Source organism: Python bivittatus, unplaced genomic scaffold (genome assembly GCF_059951505.1).
Source record: "Python bivittatus isolate LINGU-HERP-01145 unplaced genomic scaffold, Pbiv_v1 ctg000100_np1212, whole genome shotgun sequence".
NCBI classification, from domain to species: domain Eukaryota; kingdom Metazoa; phylum Chordata; class Lepidosauria; order Squamata; family Pythonidae; genus Python; species Python bivittatus.
The window spans coordinates 2,241,394-2,267,824 of record NW_028277038.1 but is presented as its reverse complement, the minus strand read 5'-3'; the positions used below and the strand labels follow the sequence as shown (position 1 = coordinate 2,267,824).

The 26,431-nt window shown below is 48.6% G+C and overlaps 3 protein-coding genes across 6 annotated transcripts; 1 reads left to right on the top strand and 2 right to left on the bottom strand.

Annotated features, from left to right (window-relative positions):
• Nucleotides 1-1,103: 1,103 nt before the first annotated feature.
• Nucleotides 1,104-15,474, bottom strand: CCDC62 (coiled-coil domain containing 62). Of its 4 annotated transcripts, none has more exons than XM_088135229.1 (14): nucleotides 14,933-15,474; nucleotides 13,681-13,835; nucleotides 13,259-13,451; nucleotides 11,617-11,783; nucleotides 11,024-11,125; nucleotides 9,246-9,417; nucleotides 8,632-8,733; nucleotides 7,842-7,930; nucleotides 6,553-6,653; nucleotides 4,391-5,056; nucleotides 3,294-3,438; nucleotides 2,697-2,807; nucleotides 2,014-2,106; nucleotides 1,104-1,298 (listed from the first exon to the last, which is right to left on the bottom strand). In XM_088135229.1, exons 2-13 carry the CDS (start codon nucleotides 13,714-13,716, stop codon nucleotides 2,023-2,025), a joined length of 1,968 nt encoding a protein of 655 aa, XP_087991355.1. In that variant the 5' UTR covers nucleotides 13,717-13,835; nucleotides 14,933-15,474; the 3' UTR covers nucleotides 1,104-1,298; nucleotides 2,014-2,022. The 4 variants fall into 4 exon arrangements, with proteins under 4 accessions (XP_087991355.1, XP_087991356.1, XP_025031172.2 ...); XM_088135230.1 differs by having other exon boundaries at nucleotides 15,092-15,474; XM_025175404.2 differs by having other exon boundaries at nucleotides 2,702-2,807; nucleotides 13,681-15,474.
• A 321-nt stretch (nucleotides 15,475-15,795) lies between these two features.
• On the bottom strand, nucleotides 15,796-21,877 carry DENR (density regulated re-initiation and release factor). The gene is made up of 8 exons (XM_088135232.1): nucleotides 21,723-21,877; nucleotides 20,377-20,520; nucleotides 19,310-19,329; nucleotides 18,155-18,239; nucleotides 17,759-17,842; nucleotides 17,362-17,478; nucleotides 16,688-16,827; nucleotides 15,796-16,082 (listed from the first exon to the last, which is right to left on the bottom strand). The coding sequence occupies exons 2-8, from the start codon at nucleotides 20,474-20,476 to the stop codon at nucleotides 16,038-16,040; spliced, it is 591 nt and encodes a 196-aa protein (XP_087991358.1). The 5' UTR covers nucleotides 20,477-20,520; nucleotides 21,723-21,877; the 3' UTR covers nucleotides 15,796-16,037.
• A 735-nt stretch (nucleotides 21,878-22,612) lies between these two features.
• GPN3 (GPN-loop GTPase 3) lies at nucleotides 22,613-26,051 on the top strand. Its single transcript, XM_007441775.4, has 8 exons — nucleotides 22,613-22,771; nucleotides 23,155-23,263; nucleotides 23,387-23,554; nucleotides 24,080-24,204; nucleotides 24,431-24,546; nucleotides 24,776-24,872; nucleotides 25,101-25,229; nucleotides 25,764-26,051. The coding sequence occupies exons 1-8, from the start codon at nucleotides 22,724-22,726 to the stop codon at nucleotides 25,824-25,826; spliced, it is 855 nt and encodes a 284-aa protein (XP_007441837.1). The 5' UTR covers nucleotides 22,613-22,723; the 3' UTR covers nucleotides 25,827-26,051.
• The last annotated feature ends 380 nt before the right edge of the window (nucleotides 26,052-26,431 follow it).

The window sequence follows — 26,431 nt, the reverse complement described above, 5'->3', positions numbered from 1 at the left end:
CCCAACGGGCGCCGCGGCTTCCTTTCCAGGGACCGGACCCAACGCGGGGAAAGCCCGGAGCTGGAGCGTCAGGCCTCGGGGGGCGAAGGAGCCCGGAGGAGCCTTTTCCGCCAGGCTGAACCCCGTTTTTGGCTCGCGAGATGTGGGTGGTGGCTGTGGCTGGGCTCCACTTCCCTTTGGGGCAGTGCTTCTCCATCGTGGGCACTTGAAGAGGGGTGGACTTCAACTCCCAGAATCCCTCAGCCAGCATCGCTGGCTGGGGGATTCTGGGAGTTGAAGTCCACCCCTCTTCAAGTTGGCAAGGTTGAGAAATGCTGGTGTAGACAAAGCAAGGCTGCCTGGCACCGCCTGCCAGCTGCCTCCTGGCTCCAGGCCGCGTCTCTGCTAAAAGCACCCAGCCCGGGTGGCGAGACCCCCTCGCCTGCTCCTTCAGCTCCCCTTCCACTTTCTGTATCCTTTCGATTTCCTCCGCTTTCAGTCTGCACGGGGGCTGTGCCAGGGGGCAGGAGGGAGGGAGGGCGGCCGGGGAGGTCTGCCCATGTTCAGAGCAGTGGGGGTGCCCGGCCTGGAGCGGGGAGGGGGGAGGACGCCAGCCAGGGCCCGTTGGCGGCCCCTCCGCTAAGCACCCGAAGCAGGAGCCAGATTAACTGGTGGCTGTCGCGGAAGAAGCTCCAAGGCGTCTAGCGAGAAACAGCACCCGGTTTATGCACTTCTCTGCAAGGTGCCAGTGGCTGAAAGGGGGGCGGTTTTCAGGGGGGGGCGCTGGCATCGCCCGTTTCAAAATGCCAGTCCTCATGGCTATCGAGCTGAGACGGAAAAGAACAGGTGGAGCACCTTGGTGCCACCATCTCGACTTTTTTGACCACCCCTGCTCCACCCGGTGAATCATAGCTGGTGCAAATACCATTCCTTATATTCCAGCAATGGAGGGCACGGTCCTTCGTGCGGGAAGCCTGGCTCCCCCCCTAAAAGACACGGAAGGAAAACACACACTTTTGTTCCAACCCGCAAATAGCTTGTCGGAAAACAGAGCCAGGCCCAAAAATACCTTTCCAACTATATAAAATTATAGATAAAAGCGACTTCAACAAACAGGCTGGCAGTGAATCGAGGCTGAGCTCGTCTAGAAATCGTGTTTATTCGTTTCAGCATAATTCTGATTTTTTAAAAAATGTGTGTATTTTTCAGGGAATGACCGCCAGCATTTCGTCAGGGCTCTCTCGAGGGTTTTTCAGAGGACTGAGCTGCGGGTGACGGCCGCGGGTGACGTGCCGCCATCGAGAGGAGAGTCTTCCTTGCTGTTGTAGACAAAATACAGGACAGCTGGTCTTAAAAAAAGTCCACTTTTGAGGAAGCAAAACAAGGTGAAACACCACACACTCCCCATCCGTTTCAGGTTTTGCTGTTCTACGCCTCTGGGCATTTGGAAAAACACTCCCAGTCCGAGCCTCGGGGATGTTTTTAAAACAATATTTACTTCACCCGGCGAGTTGCCTCCCTCAAAACCGACTTTGTATCAGGGCCGGCAAACTTTTTTTTCCCATCGCTCCGCAAACAGCTGACATTCCTGCAGTTTCCAATTACGTTTCTCCTGGGCGGCTCAAAAATCAGGACCGTCAGGATGGGCAGGACGTGAAATCTGCTGAAATTGCCGAGCGCTCGGTGGCCTTGAGAGCTGGGTTCAAAATGCGCGCATTCTCGTTTTCTCAGGCCCTGCGGCCGGGTGGCTCCTCAGGGCCCGGGTCTCGCTCTGCCACCCGGAAGCCAAACCTGGCTATAGTTTCACTGCTGGCTTTGGGGAACCAAACTGAACTGTTTCTTTTCTGCATTTTCACGGGCAAATATCACACGCTCTGGGTAATACTTTCTTCCGCCAAGATTTGCAAACTGCTTGGCCAATGCCCCTGAAGTTGTAAGGCTACCCAGATTCACAGCCGTGTCTCTGCTATTCCCGCAAGATCTCAGCTGTCCGAGTAAGACAAACAGGAGCCAAAAGGGGAAGAGAAAACTTACTTGAGATGTTCAAGGAAAAAGAGAAAGTTTCATTTCGGTTTCCTCCTCAGCAGGCGCCTTCCCTTCGCAAAAGGATTCGGGACCCACCTCCGCCTGTCAAAAGCAAAACAGAGCTTTATCGCGTCCTTGAGGAACTAACAGCCAATAATCACCGTATTTCTACCGGCATTGCATCTTCCCAGATCCATATTTGAGATTTTTTTCATCCACCTCGCATTCGTAACAGCACTGAAACCAAACAATAGTTAAAAGCAGGCTGGAGAAAGCGAGATAAGAGAAAGGAGGTTTCGAGGCCTGTCTTTTCGTAATCCCTTGCATGCTGGTATCAACCCTCCTCCGCTTGGATTTCAGTCCCGACTTTTCCACCCGCAAAAAGCACATTTATTTTTCTCGCCCCTCTTTTTGTTCCCATCGGAAGGCAGTCAAGCTTCAGCCAGCCCAGGTCCGAACCTGGCTGAGGTCATTTGATTGAGGCGAAGCAAAACGAGGGGAAACTGTCCTGCATTAATTGCCCCCCAGGGATGTCCGATGGAAATGGTGGAGGAAGTCACGATAAAAAGGTCATCAGAAACGCCCACCAAAACCAGGAGGAGCTTTCGTCACCCCGTTGCGGCCAGCACCTTGCTGTTCTGGACCCCCCTGGATTCCCCCCACCCCAAACCAGTTGGAAAGGCAAACCATACTGTACGGAGGCTGTTGGTGGGGCTGAAGCAAGCGCAGAGCTCGTGGTCCGTGACCATCTGCCGGGATGCGGCCAACACCCGCTGCAGCTTGCTGGTGGGCGAGCAGGCGTCCTAGGAAGAAGCAGGACAAAAATGGGTTGGGAATTTTCCGTCCAAGAAAAGTCAGAATGAATTGTGTTAATGAGCGAACAAACGGTCTTCGCTAAGAGCAAATGGAGAAAAATTTGAGAGTGGCTCGGCGGGACGGCCCCAGACCACCTCCATGACCAGCTCTCAGGAATGGAAGAAATGGGAGGCGGGCATCACACCCTGTGGGTCTTCCAGGGCTGGGTACGGGCCGAGAAGCAGCTTGGTCCAGATTGCGAACCAAAGGAGAGGAGGCAGAAATTCCAATCTGGATTAAGAGGCCTGCAGCCAGAACCTTAACATCAGCAATAGCAGCAGCTGAAGGATGTGTTTGGGTGTGTGTGTGTGTGTCTGTGTGTGGCTGCAAAGGAGCTAGATTTGGGGAAATGCTCCCCAGAGGGGCAGGTCGTGTTGGATCAAGAGCCCCAGAACGTCCTGGGGCCAGGCTGTCTTTCAGTCACCGATACTTACCTGACGGAGGGAAGGGTAGCAACACCCGCTGGGTGCCGGAAGCTCTGAAGGACCGTCTGGGCCTGGCAGCGTCTCCTTTGACTTTTGGGTCGATGTGAAACGCGGCACATCCAAGTCAAAAGCGTGCAGGCTCGCTCCGTGGTCGCTGTGAAACCATCATCATCGTCATCAGTAACAGCACTAATCTCAGGGTTATTAATAGTTGTTTAGCTGGTTTCCTGAGAAAATCGGATAAATGCCAGGCGGGGTCGGTGGGCATTGAAACGGCACCGGCGTCATGCCTACAATCTACAAAGTGCAGATGACTGGAATCTGTTCAATGGGTGGTTAGGTGTAACATCTCAAAGAATATTTTTCAGAGTAAACCGGAGTTGCTCAAAGGACAGTCACTCATAATTACGAGCCACCTCCAAACTACTGAACAGGAAGGGTCTTCCGGAGCCAGCACAGACTGGTGTGTTTCTCAACCTTGGGAACTTGAAGATGGGCGGACTTCAACTCCCAGAATTCCCCACCCATCATCATCATGGAACTTGACTAAGATTTCAGAGCTGATTCTAGCAACGCAGTCATATCTGACGCTCATGAGTAACTTAGTTTGCAGGAAACTATTCTAAATTCTCTCCCCATCTTCCCCCCAGTTAAAGAACTGGGGAACACCATGACGAACTAGCTACCCTTGCAAAGCAGTCTTACCCATTATCTCATTTTTAATGCAGCGTTTCTCAACCTTGGCAACTTTAAGATACGTGGACCAACTCCCAGAATTCCCCAGCCAGGCTGGGGAATTCTGGGAGTTGGTCCACGTATCTTAAAGTTGCCAAGGTTGAGAAATGCAGCTTCAGTGCAAGTGACACCCCCTTTGTTTTGAAAAGAAAAACTGGCCAGCCAGGAAACTGACTCCCCCCCCACTGCATGTTTAATAACACCCCCCTTTTTGTGCTTTGAGTAGCCTCACGCCAACGGCCAAAGAAAGCTGGCCACGCGGTTTTGCAAACAGATCGCTGCTTTTCTACATTTCCCAGGCAGGATCGGAATCCTGGCCAGGAAAAGGTAGGCAAACCTCAAACAGCCTTACGCTCAGCCGAGATACGAACCTTTTCAGCTCAGGAGCGTCCAGAGGGCTTTGGGATACCTCTCTGCCCCACGAGCCGCCGCCACCTTTCTCCGTGGGCTTGAATATCCTCACCCGCTCCCGGTTTCTCAGGGCCCGGTACAGGGTGGCTTGACTGACGGGGCTGCAGGCGCCACCACGGCCTAATTCACCCGCGTTCCCCGGACTGGCGGGCACGGAGGGGCTTTGCCCAAGTGCAATTCTAGCAGAGTCTACAGATGCGCCCGCACGATCCCCACCGGATTTGTCAAAGAGCCCCAGCGCGGGGCCGTCTGAGGGCGCTGCACAGGACTTCAGGTCAAGCCAACGTTCGTGTCTCGGCAACGGCGCAAGGACGCCCAACTCCAGGGCTGAAGCCGATTCCCTGGATTCAGACTTCCGGGGACTCTCCGGCCACGCGGCCAGCCGGTTCTCTGCCTCCCCGGCGCTCCCGGGGCTGCTCAGGTTCAGCACTTCCCTACGGAGACATCTGGGGTGGTGCAACGGCCCTTCCAGAACGTGCGGCACGGTGGGCAGCCGCCTCTCCCGCTGCCTGCTCTGGACGCGGTCGGGGAGGCGGATGGCCTGGCGGTGTATCTTCGGACTGACTTCGCCGCAGAACGAGTCTCGGTCGCTGCTGCTCTCGAGATCTGACAAAACCATTCCTTGGCTAGAAACAGCACAAGAAGGAGGCAGGGTCGTCAAGGCTGCCCTTAAAGGGTAACTATGGACTCTGGAGTCCTTGGTCCTCTCAGAGCTTGTGGACATTTCGTGACCCGACTGGGGAACATCGTCAGGGCTGGTGAGTGTGGGGTTTCTCCCTGCTTATACGCAGTCACTTGCTGTAGGGCCAGGACTCCACAGTTCAGCCCCGAGCTACCTCTATTCTCTTCTGCTGTGATCTATACTGTCATCCTGGGGTTGGAAGGGGACGCTTTGGGCGGTCACATCCCAACCTCCTGCAGAGCAGAGAAATGGACTTTAAGGATCCCTATTTGGTTCCTGCCTGAGCATCTCCGAGAAAAGGAAGACCTCCACCTCGCCAGAGAACAGGTTCCACTGTCAAATCGCTTTCGCTTTTAGAAGTTTTTCCTAACATTCAGCCAGAATCCTCCTTCCTATAACAAGACTGTGATTGCGTGTTCTACGCACTGAGACAACCGGGAAGGGTGTGAAGTGGGCCAACACCCCCCCGTCGCCCCAGAGGGTCTTCTAGATCCCTGTAGCTTTTCTCCAAATCTTTAGCACTTCTAAACGAATCAGTTGTACGGAGGGGAAGATCTCACCCCATAGATCCCCCCCTGCTGACAGCCACACTATTATTGGTGCATCAGATTTATATCCCGCCCCGATCCTAAAAGATGCTCGGTGGCTCCCCATAACAAAGCAAACACAATAACCAAAGAAACGCAGCTTTTAAGTGCACCGTCAGAGTTTTTCTCTTTTGGTAACGTTTTGTATTGTTTTCATGTTTTATGTGATTTTGGATATATTTATTGTTTTAACGGATTTTGTGAAGCACCCAGAGTCCCCCATTAGGGGGAGATGGGTGGAGATAAACCAGATAGATAGATAGATAGATAGATAGATAGATAGATAGATAGATAGATAGATAGATAGATAGATAGATAGATAGATAGATAGATAAAATTTTGCAAAAGCCAAAGCAATATGTGGCCACCAGATCGCAAAAGCTTTTTTCAACTTTTTTCGGATCATGTTGGGGACAGGTGGATCTCCAGTGGGAAGTCACTCCAGAGGGCCACGGAAAAGCAGCGCTTCTGAGTTTTGGTCCCCCTCTCGTCCTGCAAACGGGGGATAGCCAGCTATTTCTCCCCACATGATCAAAGTGGCTGTGTTCCCTTGGGGGGAGATACGGTCCTGTAGGTAACCCAGCACCAAACTAAAAAGGGAATAATGTTTGCAGTTCAGCCTTCTAGGGAGCTGATGTTCTACATTTTAAATATGGAGAGCAAAATTAGTCTCATGGACGTTTTTGACGGTGCTCTAGTATCTAAGCCTCTGATCTCTCTTGCCTCTCTTAGCCAGCTCTCAAGCATCAGATGATAATTAATATTCTGAATTATTTTTCTCCAGCCTGGCTGCGGACTTGCAGGAACCTCCTTTAAAACAATTCCCACTACCCCCGTCAGCAAAGCTGCGTACCTTCCATCCTGCAACTCTGTCTTGTGCTTCTGTATATTTTCTTGGGAACTTTCCAAGCTGAAATGCAGAAACTGCAGATCCTGTTGCTGTTTCATACAGATCTGGCAGCAGAGGACAGAACAACCAATCACCCTTGGGAACGCAGAAATTTTACTTCTGGGACATCTTGCCCAGAGACTTCCAAGGATGAAAAATGAATTGAAAAAAGAATGTTATTTATATCCTCCAGAAAAAGTTTCTGGGAAAAGTAGTGGCTCATTTTCATTTCATTTCATTTTTCATTAATGTCTTATGTCGAGATGCACCCTTCTTCCAGTGAATTCTGGAACCTGTTTCTGAGGCCGTTCCCCATTGACAAATGTTTTGATTTCTCCTATTAGCCTTATTCTTACGGTCAGGCCAGGCTAAGAGAGGGGGACCGGTCCACCACCACAGCTGAAGGACACCCACCGTCTGGCAACCTAACTTAAGTGTGGGGGACCGTCTCACAAGGAATTCCCCATTGCGGAGACTCCTAGGCAAGGTGACATTATTATTTCGACCCACAATAGGGTTTTAATCGCTCTCCTTTCCCAACTCAAGCAAGTTCCCTTCATCCATTTCATCGACGGAAGACAGAACAGTGGAGGACCTGAAAGACCGTTGGGGCCAGGAGGCGTTGCCGGGGGAAGGATGCAAATATCAGAACTGGAGATGTTGGAAAACCAAACTGTACTTATAACTGCTGCAAAGAATATCGGAAGCGCTGCTTTGCACCTTTTTCCTTTCTATTTTCCTTTAACTTTTTTTCCTTCCTTGCACTTCGTGCTTTCTCTTTCATTTCTTTTTCTTCTTTACTTTATACTAGTTCGTATTCGCTTTTCTCTTCTTTTTTTAAAAGTTGTCATAAAAATTATATATTTATCAAAAACAACAACAACAACAACTAAGAAGGTGTTGGGAAGATGCTCCTGACCGCCAAGGTGGCTGCAACACCACCACTCCCTTGCTGATTTTCCCCAAGGTACCTAATAATCCACAAGGGTCTGTAGATACCCATACCCACATTTAGGTAAAAACAAGCTACAGGAATCTATTTGCTTGCAGAGGCTTCGCCCCCCCACCCACCCACAGCATTCTTTCTTTTACTTAATTAAGCTGTTTCCAGACGGAACACCCCCCCAGGATCAAACCCCGGTTCTTCAAACAAGTTCAGCACGATTTGCAAGCAGCCCGCTTTGCCCTTGCAGTTTCCTTCTGCTCCACGTTGCACAAGAAAAGGCCCCAACAGCCAGAAATGGGAGTCAAACCTGTCGCAGGTTGTTCAGTTCCGTGTCAGTCCGAAGCTGTTTGGATTTAGTGGAGAGAAGCAGCTGGTCTTTCGTGTTCACCATCTGGGCTGTTGGAAAGGAAGGCAAGGCGTGGAGAAGTCGTTTGTTTTCCAGAAGCCAGAAGGAAATGGCGGAACAATAAATAAGCATCATTCTTACATCCCCTAGTTGCTTTAAAAGACATTCTCTTAGAGGGGTTCAGACCAATATATATATTTTTTTTCCTTTCCTCTGCACAGCATCGGGAAAGGAAGAAAACAGAATGACTTTCTCCAGCTGTGAAACAGCTGAATTGTGCCTGAGTAAGTTTGACTCAAGGTTTTGTCAAATAGGTGACGTTAAAATTAAAAAAAAAAAGTAGAACAATTCAGTGAGTTTTTCCCTGTCTTCGGGCAACACCGTTAATCAGATCACTCAAAGACCAAATGGATGCATTCGCCGTCAATAACCCTAATTATTGGGTTACATAATTCAGGGCTTACCAACCCTTAGGTGTTACTGACCAGTAAACATTAATTGATTAGGGTTACAGTAAACTCAGCTTGATTAGGGTTACTTTGGTTGAGTTTTTGTGACTGAACATGTGAGAGAGCTCTTAATTTTATTTATTTCCACCACTGACATTTCTGGGTCCACTCCAAACAGCTCAGAGAGGCGTACAACAAAAAGAAGGATTATTTTGAACCAACAGAAAACAAGGAAAACCATAAGGGTGCAATACATCAGGGGCAATTAATTCAGGGCTTACCAACCCTTAAGTGTTACTGACCAGTAAACATTAATTGATTACGTAAAGAAGTACTTTCTTGCTTGAGCTGCATAATTACTTCCCTCTGTGCACTGTTTTCTTTTGTTTTTTCATTGAGATCCCCTTTAAAAAAAAGAAACAGCAAACCCCCTGAATGATCACTTCATATTTTCTCAAACAATCACCAATAAATCTGCAATAAACAATCATACGTCATAAACCAAGTGTTCAAACAGAATGTTCTCCACTGCAATACCAGATGGGAATTGTTTCATCTGAACAATCCGAATACATCTTTATTATTAAAATTACAACATTTGCAGGCTTATTATTTTAACCTTCTACCATTACCATTATATAAAAACAGCCCTCCATATATTAAGAACTTCTGTTAAGACTATGCTCTGGATAGGGTATTAAATTCTGGGTCTTTTCTATGATCCACATACGATGGAGAGTCTTCACAAGCATATTGCCAAACACTCTTTCACATCTGCAAAAGCGACTATTGTGTCTTGGGTAATCTAAAACTTTTGTTTAGATTCATCACCTAAAAATAATCAAGCTGATTAACTTCCCGTTTCGCTGCATTTCAAATTTAAGCTCCTGCGTGCCACACTCTAAATATAATTTACCTTTTAGTTGGTTTGCTTCCAACATAACTTCCTTTAGCCTGAGTTTAAAATTCTGCTTCTCCTTGTTGATACTCGATTCTTCTAGCTTGGCTGCATGCAAGGCACTTTCTAGCTTTTTAAATTTACTGGTAACCTCAGCAATACGTTTGGCTGCTTCAAGTATTTCATTATCCTTCCGAAACAAAACAAGAAGCCGTGCGGGGCATTACTTTGCCTAAAAGCAAGGATCTTATCTGAAAAAGCAGTTCATTAGTTAAGTGCTTAATAGCGTTCATTCTGACCTCTGAAATGACCTCATGCTCCTTTTATTGGAGTTGCATCTTGTACTTTGATCAGCCGCCCCAAAGTTTCTGAATTATCTGCAACGATCCTGTTATTTCTCCCCACCGCCCCACCCAGCATTTTTTAAATTAAAACCACAGAATAAATCGCTCCTTTAGGAAAGTCATCAGGAGGAGGAGGCGGCGGCGCGCGGGCCAGTAAAATGAATGTGAAAATAATGCATTCCAAAAGAAAAAGAAGGGGGAAAATTCCCAGGGATGAATAAAACCACAGCCATCCTTTCTTTGAAGGTTACAGCTTGTAAAACAGATCGAAAAAGGAGAAAGTTAAGGTATTTTTGCCTCCCTCTGAGCAAGGGCGGTGAGCTGGTGTAGACATTGCGGTGTAGACATTGCAAGAGGAGAGGCCTGTGGATTTACGGTTTCCCAAAATCAGAAGGGGTTTGGAGCCCCTTTTCAGAGTCATCTGTTTGATTAAAAGGCACCCGCTGATGCCAGTTCAGTAATAAAATTTGCAGCCTGTGCCTTTTAAGAAGATCTGCAGCTTCCTAAAAGTGGGTGCCTTTTAATGAAACCTGTTAGATGGGAAAGGGGCTACCGGATTCCTGAGTTCTGGAAACGGTCCAGTGTGAATCCAAGGCTGTTCCGCTCAATCCTTTGAAGGGGAGCGCCAGTTTCAATTCTATCCAGGTGGCCGGAGAACTGAACCCTTTTCCTTCTCCTTCCTCCTCCCCAACCATTTTTTCTCACCTTGCTTGACCCCTTATGGCAGGGTTTCTCAACCTCAGCGGCTTTCAGATGTGGGGACTTCTGGGGAGGCTGGCTGGGGAATTCTGGGAGTTGAAGTCCCCACATCTGAAAGCCGCTGAGGTTGAGAAACCTGCCGTATGGACAGGAGGTAAAGCAGGAGAGAAAAATGTCACGTCGTGTGATGGAATGGAATTATGAAGGCCAGGCTCAGGGAGAAAAACATTTTCTTAGCTCGCCGGAGGACCGTGGGAGATACAAGAGGATGAGACTGGCACCTCCCTGAGGAATTCACACTGTTGTGGCTGGCTGACTTTGGGAACTGGGGTTTCAGTCTGGGAAGATTCTTGCTAGAGGTTGTAGCTAATAAACATAACTGGACTGAATTTGCACTGTCTCTTGGAGTTCCTTGGGCTAGGCCTGACATCAATCTTCCCAGACTAAAACCCCAGTTCCCAAAGTCCTCCAGCCACAACACTGAATTCCTCAGGGAGGTGCCAGTCTCATCCTCTTGTATCTCCCACGGTCCTCCGGCGAGCTAAGAAAATGTTTTTCTCCCTGAGCCTGGCCTTCATCATTCCATTCCATCACACATCATGAAGGAAAGGAAAGGAACTTCTCCCTAAGAGGAAGAAAGACCTTCAGACGCACCTGAAAGTCTTCCCCCTTGATCAAGAACCAGATGGATCTACTTCGGGGCCTTCTGAACCCCCAAGAGGCAGGGCAATTCCAAGGGACCGGAGCAAATACCTTAAGCCTTAACTTTGTCAGCAGCTCTTGCTCCCCGGCTTCAAGCTGGGTGACTCTGTTGGACAGGTCCATCGCGGAGCTGGCGAGGATTTGGTTCTTCTCCTAAGAAAGAGAAAAGAAAATCTACAGATTTAAAGGACACCCCCCCCCGAAACAGGGCAGCCACAGGCCCCCAAAGGACAACGCAGCTCTTCTACGGCGAAAGGAGCCCCCTCTTGCAAGCATGGCAAGAGGTTCGAGGGGTGCACAGGCTGCAGGTTCTCCCCTCTCGCCTGGCATCAAACGGGCAGGCAGGTGCGGGATGGAGGGCAGGCCCTGCTCCAGAGAAGGAGATGCCCCCCCAGATCCAAATGGACCCCACTTTGCTGGTGTTGCAAAGGGCTCTGAGACGTGGAGAGGGTGACGGAAGCCCCCATTTCCTCTCTTTCTTTCTTTCTGTCTCGGTAGGTTAGGGTTGGGGTTAGGGTTTTTAAAGGTTTTGAACAGTTTGTAAACCGCCCAGAATTGCTGGGAGTCAGGCAGCATATACATTTTAATAATAATAATAATAATAATAATAATAATAATAATAATAATAATAATAATACCCCTACCTCGAGGGTCTGGCATTGAAAGGATGAACTGGATGCTTTTTGAGACAACTCCTGGAGCTTCTGCTGAGTGCTTTCAAGCGTCCATATGTGGTCATTCTGCTGGGATTCCAGGACCTTTAATCTTCTGGTCAGGGCGGTTATAATTTCATTTCTCTTGTGCAGCTCATCTGGGGGGAAAGATCCGATCTCGTAACAATGGTAAACCGCCCAGAGTCGCTGGGAGTCAGGCCGCACATACATTTAATTCATCATCATCATCGTCATCATCATCATCTCTGTTTAAAAAGGACAGCTGAAAACTCTGATGCACACAAGTTAGGCCAGTGAGGAGCAGATTTAGCTTTTAAATATTGGGAAAAGAGAAAAGACAGAGAGAGAAAGAAGACAAGACGGGAGGGAGGGAGGGAGGGAGGGAGGGAGGGAGGGAGGGAGGAAGGAAGGAAGGAAGGAAGGAAGGAAGGAAGGAAGGAAGGAAGGAAGGAAGGAAGGAAGGAAGGAAGGAAGGAAGGAAGGAAGGAAGGAAAAAAATAATTCTCAAAAGGAACACACATCCCGGTTTCACTGCCCGTTTTCAGATTGTTTTACTTGCCATGTTTCTTCCTTGTTAAACTGCACAGTTGTGTGTGGGGGGGGGGTTGTGAAGGAACCTCAGTGCCCCTTAGCTAGTTTTATTTGATGCTTTTACATACAGATGGTAAGAAAATACAACTACTCTATTACATACCTATATCCCTGTGTTGGAAGAGCATCAAATCACTGATTTTACATAGTACAGGCATATCTCGGAGACAGTGTGGGTTCGGTTCCAGACCACCGCAATAAAGTGAATATCGCAATAAAGCGAGTCACACAATTTTTTGGTTTCCCAGTGCGTATAAAAGTTATGTTTACGCTATACTGTACTCCAGTGTTTCTCAACCTTGGGAACTCCCAGAGTTGAAGTCCACACATCTTCCCAAGGCTGAGAAGCACTGCTGTAGTTTATTAAGTGTGCGACAGCATTATGTCTAAAAAACCCCACTGTACCTACCTTAATTAAAAATATTGCTAAAAAATGCTAATCATCCTCGGATTAACTACCACGAGAATGTTTGAAACATTGCGAGAATTCCCAAAACGTGACCCAGAGGCACGAAGTGAGCAAACGCCTGGAAAAATGGCGCCCACAGACTGGCTCAACGCAGGGCAGCCACAGGCCTTCCATTTGCAAAAAAAACCGCCATAGCTGCGCAGCGCAGTGATGCTGGATCGGGAAGCGCTGCTGGCGGCTGGCTATTGTGAGAGAATCCCTGCAAAGGTTCTACCCGGGTCCTGCGGTCCGTAACGTTCCAGCATTTCCATGGCGCAGGACAATTCTCTGTGCCGTTGCCAAGCCGCATCGGTTGGACCAAACAAGCAAACGAGGTGCCCGAGTCTGGGGTCCCAAAACACTTCTCAGCCAAAGCTGGGATCATCCACTTGCAAGCCCCTTTATCCACCCCCCTGAAATGGAGAAGAGGCAGGGAATGCCAACTCCAATCTCATCTTGGCCCCAAGCCCATGATTAAGCAAGCTGCTATCAGCCTCAGTCTTACGATCTGTAATATGGGCATACAAACGCCACGTTGGCTGAGCTCCTTGGCCGAGGCTTTGCGAGACTTACTTTCCAACCTGCTGTTTCGTTCTTCCAGGGTCAGTATTTTCTGGCGATCGTCCCCCCAAGCCAAAAATTGCCTCTGATGCACGGCAACCATGTCATTCAGCTCCTTATCGCGATCTTTCAGCTCTGCAATTAACAGCTGGCGTTCCTTCCTCAGTTCCTGAATGGTGGCGCTCTCTGGTTCGGAGGCGAGGTTCTAAAGTGGGAGGAAAAGGGAATTAGGGAAGGAGTAGTACAGCATTATGACAAATTGTGTATTTATTAAAATGCATTATGGTCCATTTTAATCGCTCTGTGCCTCGTTTCTATGCAATGTTTTGACCCCCTCCTGCAGACAGTCCAGTACAAATCTCTAGGTTTAATCCATGCATCCTGAAAGTAAACCCATAATGTCCAGGTCATTTTAAAAGTTCAGATTTTCCTACCTGGAGGGGACTGGAAAGGGGCAATGAAGAATTCATCAGGCCTCTGAGATCAGAAGTGGCCGGTTCAGAGGGGTCCTGAGGATCCTTGCAGGATCGAATAAGCCAACTTCATTTCGGGTGTCGCACAGGCACAAAGTGGGGAAACTTGGTTATTCCTTGGTGAAGGGACAAAAGTTGGTTTTTTTTCAATATATATAATTTCTTATTAAGCATGTTGATTATAATAATAAAATCTAATACCAGCTAAACTTAAAGAAAACAGTGAGAAAGAGTAAAAAATGCAAGGAAAAAGAAGGAAAAAAGAGGAGAACGGGAAAAGTAAGAAAGAAGAAGGAAGAGAAAAGAACTATATAAAGAAGTGACTTCCAACCTTCATCCCAAGTATAAACACATTTAGGAACTCTTCCCCCCCCTCTAAAGTTGCGAACATTTATCTTTCACGCCATATCCCTTCTCTTCTCTGTAAACAAGTCCATAAAGCCTCATCTTTTCGGTTCTGGTGTCAGCCGAAAGTGTTACGGGAAGTGTCACTGAGGCCGATTTCAGGCTGGCCAGAAGCTAGAGATGTTGAGGTACACTCAGACACACGTATCCACACGCATATCCACAGACATGCGTACCCATATCCATGTACCCATACACACAACACAGCCTTACATTTGTGACATGATATACAAACACCGATGCAACAGACAGATATCCACGGACACGTATACACGCAGAGAGAGCCACTCCGCGTGAAAAAACACCTCCCTACATTTGTCATACAAACCCAGGGGTCCACACAGACCCGTGAACCCATATACACTTACAGAGAGACCCACCTCCATGTGAAAACGCAAGCGCCTAAAATTATCACCAAATCCATGAGGTGATATTACAAACACTGACACACACAGGCCCAGGCCCACAGACACACGACTCCCGATCTACATACAGAGGAAGCCCCTCAGGCGTGAACACACGCATTTCTTTTCTTTTATTTGGTATTAGATTTATCTCCCCCAGAGATACACGCATCCCTGCATTACTTCCGAGATGTGCACATCCTGACACACACACAGGCAGGGGACCCCCGATGCACACACCCGCCCCCCTTAGACGCCCCACGCGCGGGCACCGGCGCGCCCCCCGAGAGACAAGCAGCCAGACCTGGGGACCCCTCTCTGCACCCACAAACAGCCCCCGGCGCTCGCGACGCGGGGCACCAGCCCGACGCGCCCACACCTGTCCGCAGGCAGGCGAACCGCACCTCGCGCGGGGCGCCCCGAGCGCCGCTCTCCTGTCCGGACCCGCAAGTTCCGCCCCCGCAGACACACCGGCGCCCCCCAGCCCCACCGCCGGCCCCCCACGGCCGGCCCTGCGCCGGCGACGCGGCCCGGGCGGTTCCCCGCGGCTGCCCGGCGCCCACCTGTCCGGCAGGAGCGCGAGGGCGCGGCGGACCGGAGGGAAGCCTTCGAAGCCCGCCCGCTGCGCGGTTCCATCCTCCGGGAGTTCCCACCCGGGGGCGGTTGGAGGCTCCGGAAGGGCTTTTCTTCGCTCCGCGGGGCGGCTCCTCGCCTGCCCGTCGCCCCCCGGAGCCTCCGCGGGACCCCGCGCCCCCTTCACGCCCCCCGCCCGTCTCCGCCTGCAGCTGCCGTGACGCTCTTTGGGAAAGGAGAGGTCCCACGGAGACCCCCGAGACCCAGAGGCAAACATCTGCTTCTGCACCTCACTTGCAGGATTTACTGGCCTTCGAAATCACCTCTTCTCCCTGAGTTTTGGCCCAGAGGCGGAAAGCAGGAGAGGCAGAAGTCCGCTTTCGGGACCTCAGTTCCATCCATTTATCTGCTTGCCCGATCGCCTTTCCTTGCTGAGTTCTGGCCCAGAGGAAAAGTCTGCAAGCTTTCAGCTTACACCTGAGTCTTAAGAAGCAGTTCTTTGTTTAAAAAAAATTTTTTTTTTTATTGCAAGAATGGATGGAGGGTGGCAGAACCCTAGGTGCTCCCTTCAAACATCACGCCAGGCCATCACGGGGTTTATTTGCTGTCGACTAAGCTGTCAACTTGGGTTAAGAAAAAGAAGAACGCATGCCGCGAAGAACAGTAACTTCTTTATTTGATTAAATCTCTATTTCCAGCAGAAGCCTGATATTCTCGCTTCCCCCAAGTTTAAACTTTGGCAAAAATCACAGACAAAAAATAAAAAATAAAAAGCAGCAAATACGCAACAGTGAAAATGCCATCAGGGAACAAGCTTCTTCAACAGTCCTATCAGGAAAAGCCCCACAAAAGCCTCACTTTGGCTACATTGGCTAGAATTAGGCGTTTGTAAAAAAAAGCCAGGAACTTGGCGTCACTGCTGTTTCAGAAGGAACCTCACTTCTTTACTTCTCCTAGATCTTCGATACTATCATCGTCCACCTGCAGCACAGAAGTTCAAAAGCGTTATTACATAAGAAAGGACCATACAGAAATGAACTGAATATCTTGAATTTTAAAGGTGGTTTTCAGGGGTGGGGTGCAAATAACTAAATTGCTTTAAGGCGTCTCCAGGTTTTATCCAGGCAAGAGTCAATCAGACTGTCTGGAATGTTTCCATCCCCAACTAGTAATTTTTAACTAGTTTAACAAAACGAGTAACTCAAGCTTGACCTTTTTTTTTCCTTCCTCCCTCCCCACCTCTTTCCTCGTATGTCATGTCTCTCAGAGTACGAGTCTCAGGGTTTCTAAGCCAAATTTCCTCTTCTATTATGGGATACTTTTCAGGGAAGTCATGGAGAAAATCGATCTATGTGGTGGACAATGACTTGATGGCTTGTAATCAATCCATTTCAGGGAAGAGACAACCCTCATAGTAAATTAACCTCTCACAATGTCGGATTCGAATTCACGGCCAGGATATCATGGAATTCCACCTTTGCAACTATACTGCAAAGTCTTAAATGCCACCGGGAAGGGACTCCAAGCCAAGAACTTTTAAAAAGTTCTTTAACAGAAACCCGTGCAGAGGAGGTTCAGTGTATTACCTCGGGCCATTTTTCCTGAATCACTTCGATGATGTCATCTGTGAAATCTCCCTGAATGATGATTTCATCTTCCCCGGTGACTGAGGCACCACAAGAAAACTTCTGAGCAAAGAACCTTTGGGCTTCCTTAAGATCTATTTCTGTTTGGGGAAGAGAAAAAAAAAGAAAAGATCAAGAAAAGCCCCAGTGCTCTCTTGGATCGGTTATGACCTTCTAAGCCAGTGTTTTTCCCAACTTGACATCGTTAAGATGGGTGGATGTCAACTCCCAGAATTTCCCAGCCAGCCATGCTGGCTGGGGAATTCTGGGAGTTGACGTCCACCCACCTTAAAGTTGCCAAGTTGGAAAAACACTGGTCTAAGCCACCAAAGTCTGGGGGGCTTTACAAGAGCAATCCCAGAGTCCCTGCTGGTCAGAGTGTAAAACCACTGAGTCAGATTATAAAAGAAAAAGCTCTATTTTCCTACATTGCGCCCCAAATTGTAGGCCCACATTCAAAGGGTTCTCTCCCATCTTTTAGAATATTGATTTGCAGGTTCAAAAGGCTGATTCTAGCCCGGTCTCTTTGCTAACATGCAAGTAGCCCCACAGAGAGATTTTTTTTTTAAACACTAGCGGATCCCCACCAATCAAGTCCAGAGACCCCAGCAAAAACACAGCCTCCCTTCACTCACCAAAAGTTGCAAGGCCGCAGACGCGCGTGACGTATTTTTTCTTTGCTCGGGGAATTTTGGCTATCGTAACTTTCTGAGGCACTGTCTTCTTCTTCTGTTTAATCTGACCCCTTCCACCTGGGCAGGGGACGCAGAAATGGAAAATGTATCAATATCCTCTCAAAATCTAGCTTGCAGGATGCAAAAAACGGACTGCTGGCTTTCTAGCAGCCCAGCACAGCTGCACTCCACCCCCAAGGCCCCCAGCAACAGCTGGGCAGGCCTTTCCCAGCCTGCGGTTCTCCAGATGTGTCTGGGGTTTTAATCCTGGAGGACACCAGGAGGAGGAAAGCTGAGCTATGCTTTAAAACACACTTAAAAAAAACAAACCAAAAAGCTGTATCCAGCTAATCATTACCTCTCTTTTGTTTTTTCTTTTCTTCCTCTTCACCCATCATTGCTTGACCTTCTCCAATGCCAGGTTCCTGTTTAGGGGAGTTTTCTAGAATTCAAATACACAGAGTTATTAGTGATCCTGAAGTCCTACAAAAAAAGGAAAAAAAAGTGGCTAGAGATTTCTTTACGGGGCTTTCTTTAGGGGGCTCCCTTATTACAATCCCTGAGAGTTATTTTAATTTAGCCAATTAATCCGACCTATTGTTATTCTTTTCTCACGGAGAGGGACGGTGCGGCTCCTGAGTCGCCTTTTCGACCCCAGAAACCCCGCTGCCTTTAATGGAACGGCTTCCCAGACAAATGGGGGACAGGACTGAGGCAGAAATGCCACCCTCAAAATGTCACAAAGATTATTTACCTACAGTAAGCTTTGCAAATTCATTTGGAAAATTCTTCTCCAGCCACTGCCTGCATTTTGCCATATCAGGCATGTATTCACAATACTGGAGGGAAAAAAAACCAGAGTAAAATTGTTTGTTGAGAATGGCCAGATGTATAGAGCATAACACAAATCTTCAGCACTTGTACATAACAGCAAAGAAATGCTCTCGGTTCAATGTGTGCTATGGACTGTCTTTCCACACAGTGTAAGAAAGATCTGATCCAGGTTATCTTTTCCTTTAATACAAGCCGCCGGACTTCAGCCACCTGAGATTCCACGTCTTGCATAGCTCACCAATGCTCAATCTTACTGGCCTTTGAAGATAAATTAAAATAACTTTAACCATGAGAAGTAAACCTAATCCAGCTTTGATTTGGCAAAACTGAAACCTTTACATAATTTGTTTAAGCTGTTATTCAAAGTGGCTGGGAGTTTTTTCAGAGGGTGGATAGGATACACATTTTTTAAATCCACTCATTCTTCTTTATTTTTTTAAACCTGCAATCACAAATTCCAATTGCGGAGCTGCTAAAATTGTTCAGAACTAAAATACAAAGTTCTTCTTGTTTAAAGGAGGGGAGGGGGAACACAGATAACCAACTAGTCTAAGGAAGGGTTCCCATGCCTACAAATAATTTTCCGATTCTTTCCAATTACTTCCAATAATTTTTCCAAGACCTTTCCAATAAGTCTTTCCAAATTTCACTGAAACATAAATGGCCAAATCTGCTAGAACATCCAGAAGATATCCTCAAGTTAAGAACATCAAGAAACCAGTCAAGGGGTAAAGTGGATGAGAAAGGATTCCACCACTGCAGATCTCAGGAGGGGAGTCACAATATGGAACAGACACCTATTTATAGATTTCTACGGAAAATTGGTGCTGCTCCTTCAGCCAAATTTTTGCTTTCCGATTCAGAGGCACAAATTAAAAAAAAAAAAAATGGATCAATGCATCTGTGAATAGACTGAGCTGGCATAATTCGAACCAATATGCTACTCCACTGACTTCCAGTTAAATCTTTGTACAGGAGAAATATTTTTAAAAAGAGCTCTAGCTGCAGTTTCAAGCTACTTCCCTTTTCCATTGGCTGCACAGACCAAGCAAAAACTAAAAAGTAAGCAACTCACCTCTGTCGGCAAGGAACAGACTGGGGAAGAAAACAGGAAAAGTTTAAAACAATGATCCTTTTTTCCCTCTATCATCCAGTTTAAAAATCTTATGTAAGACAGGGACATCCACAAGGTCTCTCAAAGTTCACCTGTACTACAACTCCCAGCAGCCCCAGCCAGCATGGCCAATAGAAAGAGATACTGGACATTGTAATCTGATCATATCAGGGAACCCACAGGCCGCCTACCCTATGTTTAAGACCGGTCCTTCTCATTTGCGTGTTGGCTCCTACCATGAACTGGAAATCTTAGTCACAGAACAGCATTTTACACTGTGTGCTAAATTATAAAGACTGTATTAATTCCTTTCTTTTTTCGAAAGCCTATTTTAATTTTTAAAAACACGGAAACACGGAAGATATCTGAGCCTGTATTCTATCCTGACCATCCACTCTGCACACCCGCATAGCCGCAGCTGAAGTACAGCCCCCTTGGACAGTCCGGCGATGGGAAAGGCTGCTTTATGACTTCGTTCACGTGAGCTGCAACAAGCCGCAGGATCCTTACCTCCCTTCCGGAAGAGTCCGGACACTCGGTCTCACACTCTCGGTCAGCGTTCCTCAACCTCAGCAACTTTAAGATGTGTGGACTTCCAGCAACTCCCAGAATTCCCCAGCCAGCTAAAGTTGCTGAGGTTGAGAAGCACTAGCTAAAACACATCTTCTGCTCTCCAAACCTGGATAACCTGCAACTAGTCTTAACTAGGACGAGTGGGAGGAAACCCACCATTGTTGCTTATGAAGCTGGTTGCTTTTAAGGTAGGATTCTCGGTGTAAAGCAGATAAAAGTGCCTACCATAGAACCACCAAAATTTCAACTTAAACATCTAGCTCGCCAGCATCTTCACAGCCACGCCAGGGGGCAGATGAAGGGAAAGGACATAACTATAAATCTCAGAATACCCCTCTCTGCCCTTTTAAATGGCTGACGATTTGCTCCAGGTTTGGGCGGAGGCTTCGGAACAGAAAAGAGATCTTCCACTATCATTTTTTGTCTCCCCATTTCCCTGCCTTTTTCACACGTACCTCCACAGTAGAGCACTCGAAGGGGGTAGTCTGCATCTGGTCTGGCATTACATCTTTGGTCTCCCCTATAGTCAGGGACCAGAGGCTCCTCCGTCGCCATCTCACCAGTCCGGGAACCAGAGACTTTCAGTCCAAGCGCCGAACCTAGAAATCAACAGGCGATTGGCCTCTCAAGATGATAAAGGTGGCAAGTTAAAAAGTGGCCCTTGAGTCTGGGCTTGTGGAGCTGGTTCTGAATCTATGTGTTCTGAGATCGCTGCTTGTTGCGTTAATCTGCTATAGCTCTGCTTCTGCATCTGATCTTCTTCCGTGGAAGGAACCAGAGGGAAGCAGCAGCCGTGATTCCCAGGCCTCATCCTCCACGCGGGCAGAACAATCCCGCCTCCTTCTGAAATCCAACATCGGGGGACACCTGATTGGGGAACGCTGGGCAAGGTGAGGGATAAACAGGCAGCAGGGGCACAACTCTTGGGGGGGACGTGTGTGCAAGTCAGAAAAACAATTAACAATCCAGTGCAGTAAATGCATTCTTTTAGGGGCAGGGCTGCTGGCACCGGAGGAAGGCAGTGGGCGCCCTGAGTGGGCATGCATGCTTATCCTTAAGGAGAAAGAGACCCTCCAGGAAAGGCAGTAATAAAGGAGGTGGGGGGAGATGGGGCCAGCCACAAGGAGACACTTACTCAGAGTGGGTGGCTCTCCGTTTTGGGGTGTCAGTGTGTGTTTATTTTTATTGCTCAGATCGATTAACTGCCTCATCCCAGAAGGTGCAGCTCAGTGTTTCTCAGTGTCAGCAGCTCTAAGATGGGTGGAGTTCGATTCCCAGAATTCCCCAGCCAGCAAGGTAGTTGGGAAATTCCGGAAATCGAACTCCACCGGCGTATCGCTGCTGAGGCTGAGAAACACTGCCCGGCGGTGCTTGCAGGCTATGGTCAAGGGGCAGCTCCCAGATCCGACTGACTCAGACCAGCCGGGCGTCCCACCTCCCAAGGTGGAGCAGGATCGGGCCTGCCCCGTCCCTGGATGGGAGACCCCCCCGGGAAGCCTAAGGGCAGCTGTGCCCAGGGAGCGCCCCCTCGCCAGGGCTGACTGAGCCTTTGTGCCAAGCCGGTGGGGGAAGGCAGCTGGGGAAGCCGCCCAGCATCCCCCCCGCCGGACGGTGGCCAAGCCGGACCCCGAGGGACCCCGCAGCCCCCAAGGCGGAGGCGCCGCCGGCGCTGGAAAGAGCCCCCCGAGAGAGAGGGCGCGGGGGGCGTCTCGGGGTGCCCGGGGGCCCAGCCCGGGCGGGGGAAGCCGGAGAGCCCCGCAGGAGCCGAGCCGAGCCGAGCCGGGCCGGGCGCGCCCCTTACCCGCACGCCCCTGCAGCGCCCGCCGCCGGTCGCCTCGCCGGCCGTTCAGCAGCAGCGGCAGGGAGGGCGGGCGGGCGGGCGGAAGATCTCGCGAGAGCGCCGCAATCCCCGCGAGAGGCGTCCCGAGCCGAGCCGAGCCGAGCCGAGCCGCCCCGGCCACCGTAGTGGCGGACCGGAGGGAAGACCGCGGCTGCCCTTCCTCGGGTTTTCTCTTCTTCCTCCCTCTCCCCCCTCCCGCGCCCCGGCGAGGTCTTCGATTTTGCAGCAAGGAAAAGAAAGAAACGGGTCGCGCAGCAAAAGGAATAATCAATCAAATTAAATCGAAAGAGTAAAATAAAATAAATAAATAACAAATGACAAAATAAAATTAATTAAATAAACAAACGATAAAATAAATTACAAAACAAAGCTAATTAAATAATAAAATAAACAGCAGAACAAAATCAAACAAATAAATAAATAATAAAATAAACAATAAAAAAATTAAAATAAAATAAAATAAAAAATAGCAGCAAAGGAATAGGTTGTACTTCGGTAATTAAAACAAAAAATATTAATTTATTATTATTATTATATTTACCTAATAGTAATAGTCTAATAATAATAGAAAATGGGGATGGGACGAACCTTGGGGTCCCCACCAGGAGTGTTGGACGACTACTGCCGTCAACCCCAGCCAGCATCTACGTTGCAAGCATCCGGGCGACCGCTTGATGGCGGCAAGAAATCATTTGGCTGCCCCCGCCTGGTCCTCCGGATTATTTTCAGCCCGGATCTGGTAGCCCTAGTGGGGGGGCTGTGGCCGTTCAAGGGTTAACGCCGCTGCCTTTGACTTCTTTCGCCTGAGCTCTGCCACTTGCCGTAGTTGCGGAAGTGAGCCCCAAACCATAGAGCTACGGAAGGAAGGGCTGAGAACGCTGCTACGGGCAGCTCTTTGGGTCAAGCGACTTAACATTCGTTGTTTCCTTTTCTCCGAGGGCCGGCTTGGCATAGGGGTGGCAATGCCTCGCTATGCCCAGCTGGTGATGGGGCCTGCGGGGAGCGGGAAGGTGAGTCTTGGGGGATACGTGGTTTTGCCTTGGGGGCTACAAGCTCCCTTGGGTGGGGATGAACTTCTGTAATCTAGTGCAGTGTTTTTCAAGCTTGGCAATGTGAAGATGGGTGGACTTCAACTCCCAGAATTCCCATCCCATCCCATGCTGGCTGGGGAATTCTGGGAATTGAACCCCACTCATCTAGTGGTGGGTGGTTCCGCTGTCTCAGATCCACCCTTCTTTCCTTGCGCCTTGATTTCCCCCATTTGCAGGGATGAGCCCCCCGGATGCCCCGGCAGGGCTCCAGGCGTGTGAGGCCAGAGGAGCCAACCTGGGACCCTGGGGGGCGGGCGGGCGGGGGGCCTTGGCCGCTGCCGACCCATCCTCTCCTCCTCCAGAGCACCTACTGCTCCATCCTGGCCCAGCACTGCGAAGCCCTCAACCGCTCCGTGCAGGTGGTCAACCTCGATCCAGCGGCAGAACACTTTGACTACAACGTCATGGCAGGTAAGGAGGGGGGTCTCCCTTGTGACGGGGGCCCGCGTGGGGCCCCGAGGAGCTGACATCGGACTGACCCTGGCACGGAATCTGGGAACCTCTGCCCTGATGGTCCCCCCTTTTGCCTTTCAGATATCCGGGAGTTAATTGAAGTGGACGACGTCATGGAAGACGATTCTCTCCGGTTTGGCCCCAATGGCGGCTTAGTTTTTTGCATGGAGTATTTTGCGAACAATTTCGATTGGCTGGAAGAATGCCTCGGCCACGTGGAAGACGATTATATCCTCTTCGATTGCCCAGGTAAGCCGAGGAAAGGTTTAGGGTAAGCCTTTCGGACTCTAGGATGAGGGATGTGGGATTTTCGGCCGCCTTTGGTTCGGCTTTTCTCCCTGCGCTTTAATTCTAACGCTGTGGAAATTCAGCAGCTGTAATCTTTCTGGCACTACGTGGCCTTGGAACCTTAGCATGGAAGAAATCCTTCTCATGAACTTTGGTACGTTAAAGAAACATGTAAAGAGGGGAGGTATATCTCATTTTATGATAGCGGAAGAGTTTGCTTTTATCCCTTCCTGATTTCTCCAGCACCCATAAATATCTGTGAGGAAAGGTGCCTTGTGAGTTCAGGCCAGCTTTAGCAGGGAGACACTAAACTAGCTTAATTTTTTTTATTTGCTATGTCAGTTTGTGATTGTTCTTGTTTGATGTCTGATTCTTTCTAGTTTTAAATATGTTCCCCATAGTGAACTTGAGGTTTTCTTCTGTGGAATTAGTGGAGGGGGGTGGAGGGGGATGGATGAAGTGAATAAACATATTTGTACTTTTTAGGTCAGATTGAACTCTACACTCATTTGCCAGTGATGAAACAGTTTGTAGAACAGCTGCAGCAGTGGGAATTTCGTGTCTGTGGTGTTTTTCTCGTCGATTCTCAATTCATGGTGGAATCTTTTAAGGTATCTTACTGATTCAGAGGTATTAAAAATTGAAATTCCCTGCTGTGGATGATCAGTGAGAAGTCATTCATTTTGTTCTGTATAGTTGCAGAACTTCAGCGTATCTTTTGTTTGGGTTTGCAGTGACCCCTTTTGTGGTGGTTAAATTAGGTAATGTTTTGGGAAATGGGACGTATGCAGACCTCCTTTGATTTTCTTCTTATGTCCTGTCTCATTCTGACAATAGTTTATTTCCGGTGCGATGGCAGCCCTCAGTGCTATGGTTTCCTTAGAGATTCCCCAAGTTAACGTCATGACCAAGATGGACTTGCTGAGCAAGAAAGCAAAAAATGAAATTGAAAAGTAAGTGTGAACAAGAAATGGTTCCGCTTTGCCTAGATTTTGGGACACTGGGAAGGTTGGTTTCAGTCCTCAACTTGATTGGATCTTCTGTATTTCACTTCTTGCAAAGCCTAAAGGAAGTTTTGCAGTTAAAAAAAAAACAGTTAAGAGGCATAGAAAAAAAAGGAAAAAAGAATGATGCTTTTGTTGGGAAACTGCTGTAGTTTAAACCTTAGTGAATTTCTTCCAGATATCTGGATCCTGACATGTATTCTGTGCTGGAAGATTCAACAGATTTGCTCAAAAGCAGGCGATTTAAGAAGCTGACGAAAGCTATCTGTGGCTTAGTAAGTGCTGTTTGTTTATTTCCACCCATGGCTCCCCGTGTCCTTCTCTGCCTGGCCTAAATTAGCAGTCCCCATATTGGTTGAAAACGGGAAGATGTTTCCCAATCCATGAGCAAGAGAGGACAAAGACATCGTTTGAAGGCAACCTGTCACACTAAGGACGATGTTAACAGTAACTGATCCAGTCTGTAGTTTTTCTCTCCAAACGGACGGATGTGTTTTGTTTAGATTGATGACTACAGCATGGTTCGCTTCCTGCCTCTTGATCGCTCCGACGAGGAGAGCGTGAACATTGTACTTCAGCACATTGATTTCGCCATTCAGTACGGGGAAGATCTGGAATTTAAAGAGCCCAAGGTGAAGGTGCCAGGCCCCATGGGCAAAAGCTGCTGTCATTTTCTGGGGCCCCACCAGCATTACCAACCCAAGGCCATCTTAGTTCAGTCAGATGTGAAGTGTTTGAGCACCTGGGTGTTCAGGCTGGATCCACCACACCTCCAGCGAAAAAAAATGGAGTTGGGATTAGAGCTCTTTGCCTGAATGCTAGGAGGGGCGCAACGTCTCAGAGTGTAAGCAGATGAGGAGTAACAGTTGGCAACGGGCAGCTAACTTTGTCCCAAGGCAGTGTGGGGGTGGAGTCAAGGGGCTGGAGTAAGGCAGGGGAGATCCAAATTCAGTTTCTGGCTCAGCTGTGAAAGCCCAGGGAGTAAGATTTGGCTAGTCACTGTATCTCAGATCGCCCTACCTCACAAGGTTGTTGTGCAGGAAAAAACAAGTTTCACAAGAACAGTTTTACAAGAACAGTTGCAGTGTAAGTAAGTACTGTGGTCTTTCTCTGTCTTGGACACCCATCCAATCTCAAATAATTCCAAAATGTTGTGTTTCCTACAGGAATCAGAGGAAGAGCAATCTTCTGCTTTTGATGAATACTTCCAAGATCGAGTGGACGAATGAAGGCTTTTGGTTTCATTAAAAAGAACGAAAAAAGGCGTTGCATTTCTGCACGCTGTCTTCCAAAATTCACAAACTGCTGGGTAATTCTCTAGGAGCAATAAAAAAACAGGGCTCCTTTCCCCCAGGGGGTTTAACGCATATAAATGGATAGCACCACATAGTTTTATTTTTGGAAGAAGTTAAGTATGCATTATAAGTAATAAATTATTGTGTTTCGTTTTCTTCCCCCTGGTGGTTTTGTGAGTTAACGGAAGGAAAAGAAGCTTCAGGTTTTCCTTGCCGTTATTTATAAGTACTGCGGTTTGGCGCAGTTAGAGAAACGAAAGGAGCGTCAATACTCAGAAGCGCCTGTTCCCTTCTGGCAAGTGTGTGCGATGCCACCCCCAGGCGGCTAGGCCTCAGAGCTATTCTCACCCTCCCTCCTGTGCCAGTAACAGCCAGCTGAAGCTCGACAGGTGGAGCTGTGACCTCCCACACTCCCTCTCTAAAGTAGGACAGAAAAGAAACATCGTCACCCAGGCCTCCGGCGAGGGAGACGAAGAGCCCCTCGCTTCGTTGTGCTTGCCACCTCCTGTTTTTTGCCTTTTCTTGTGATTTCTTTGCTC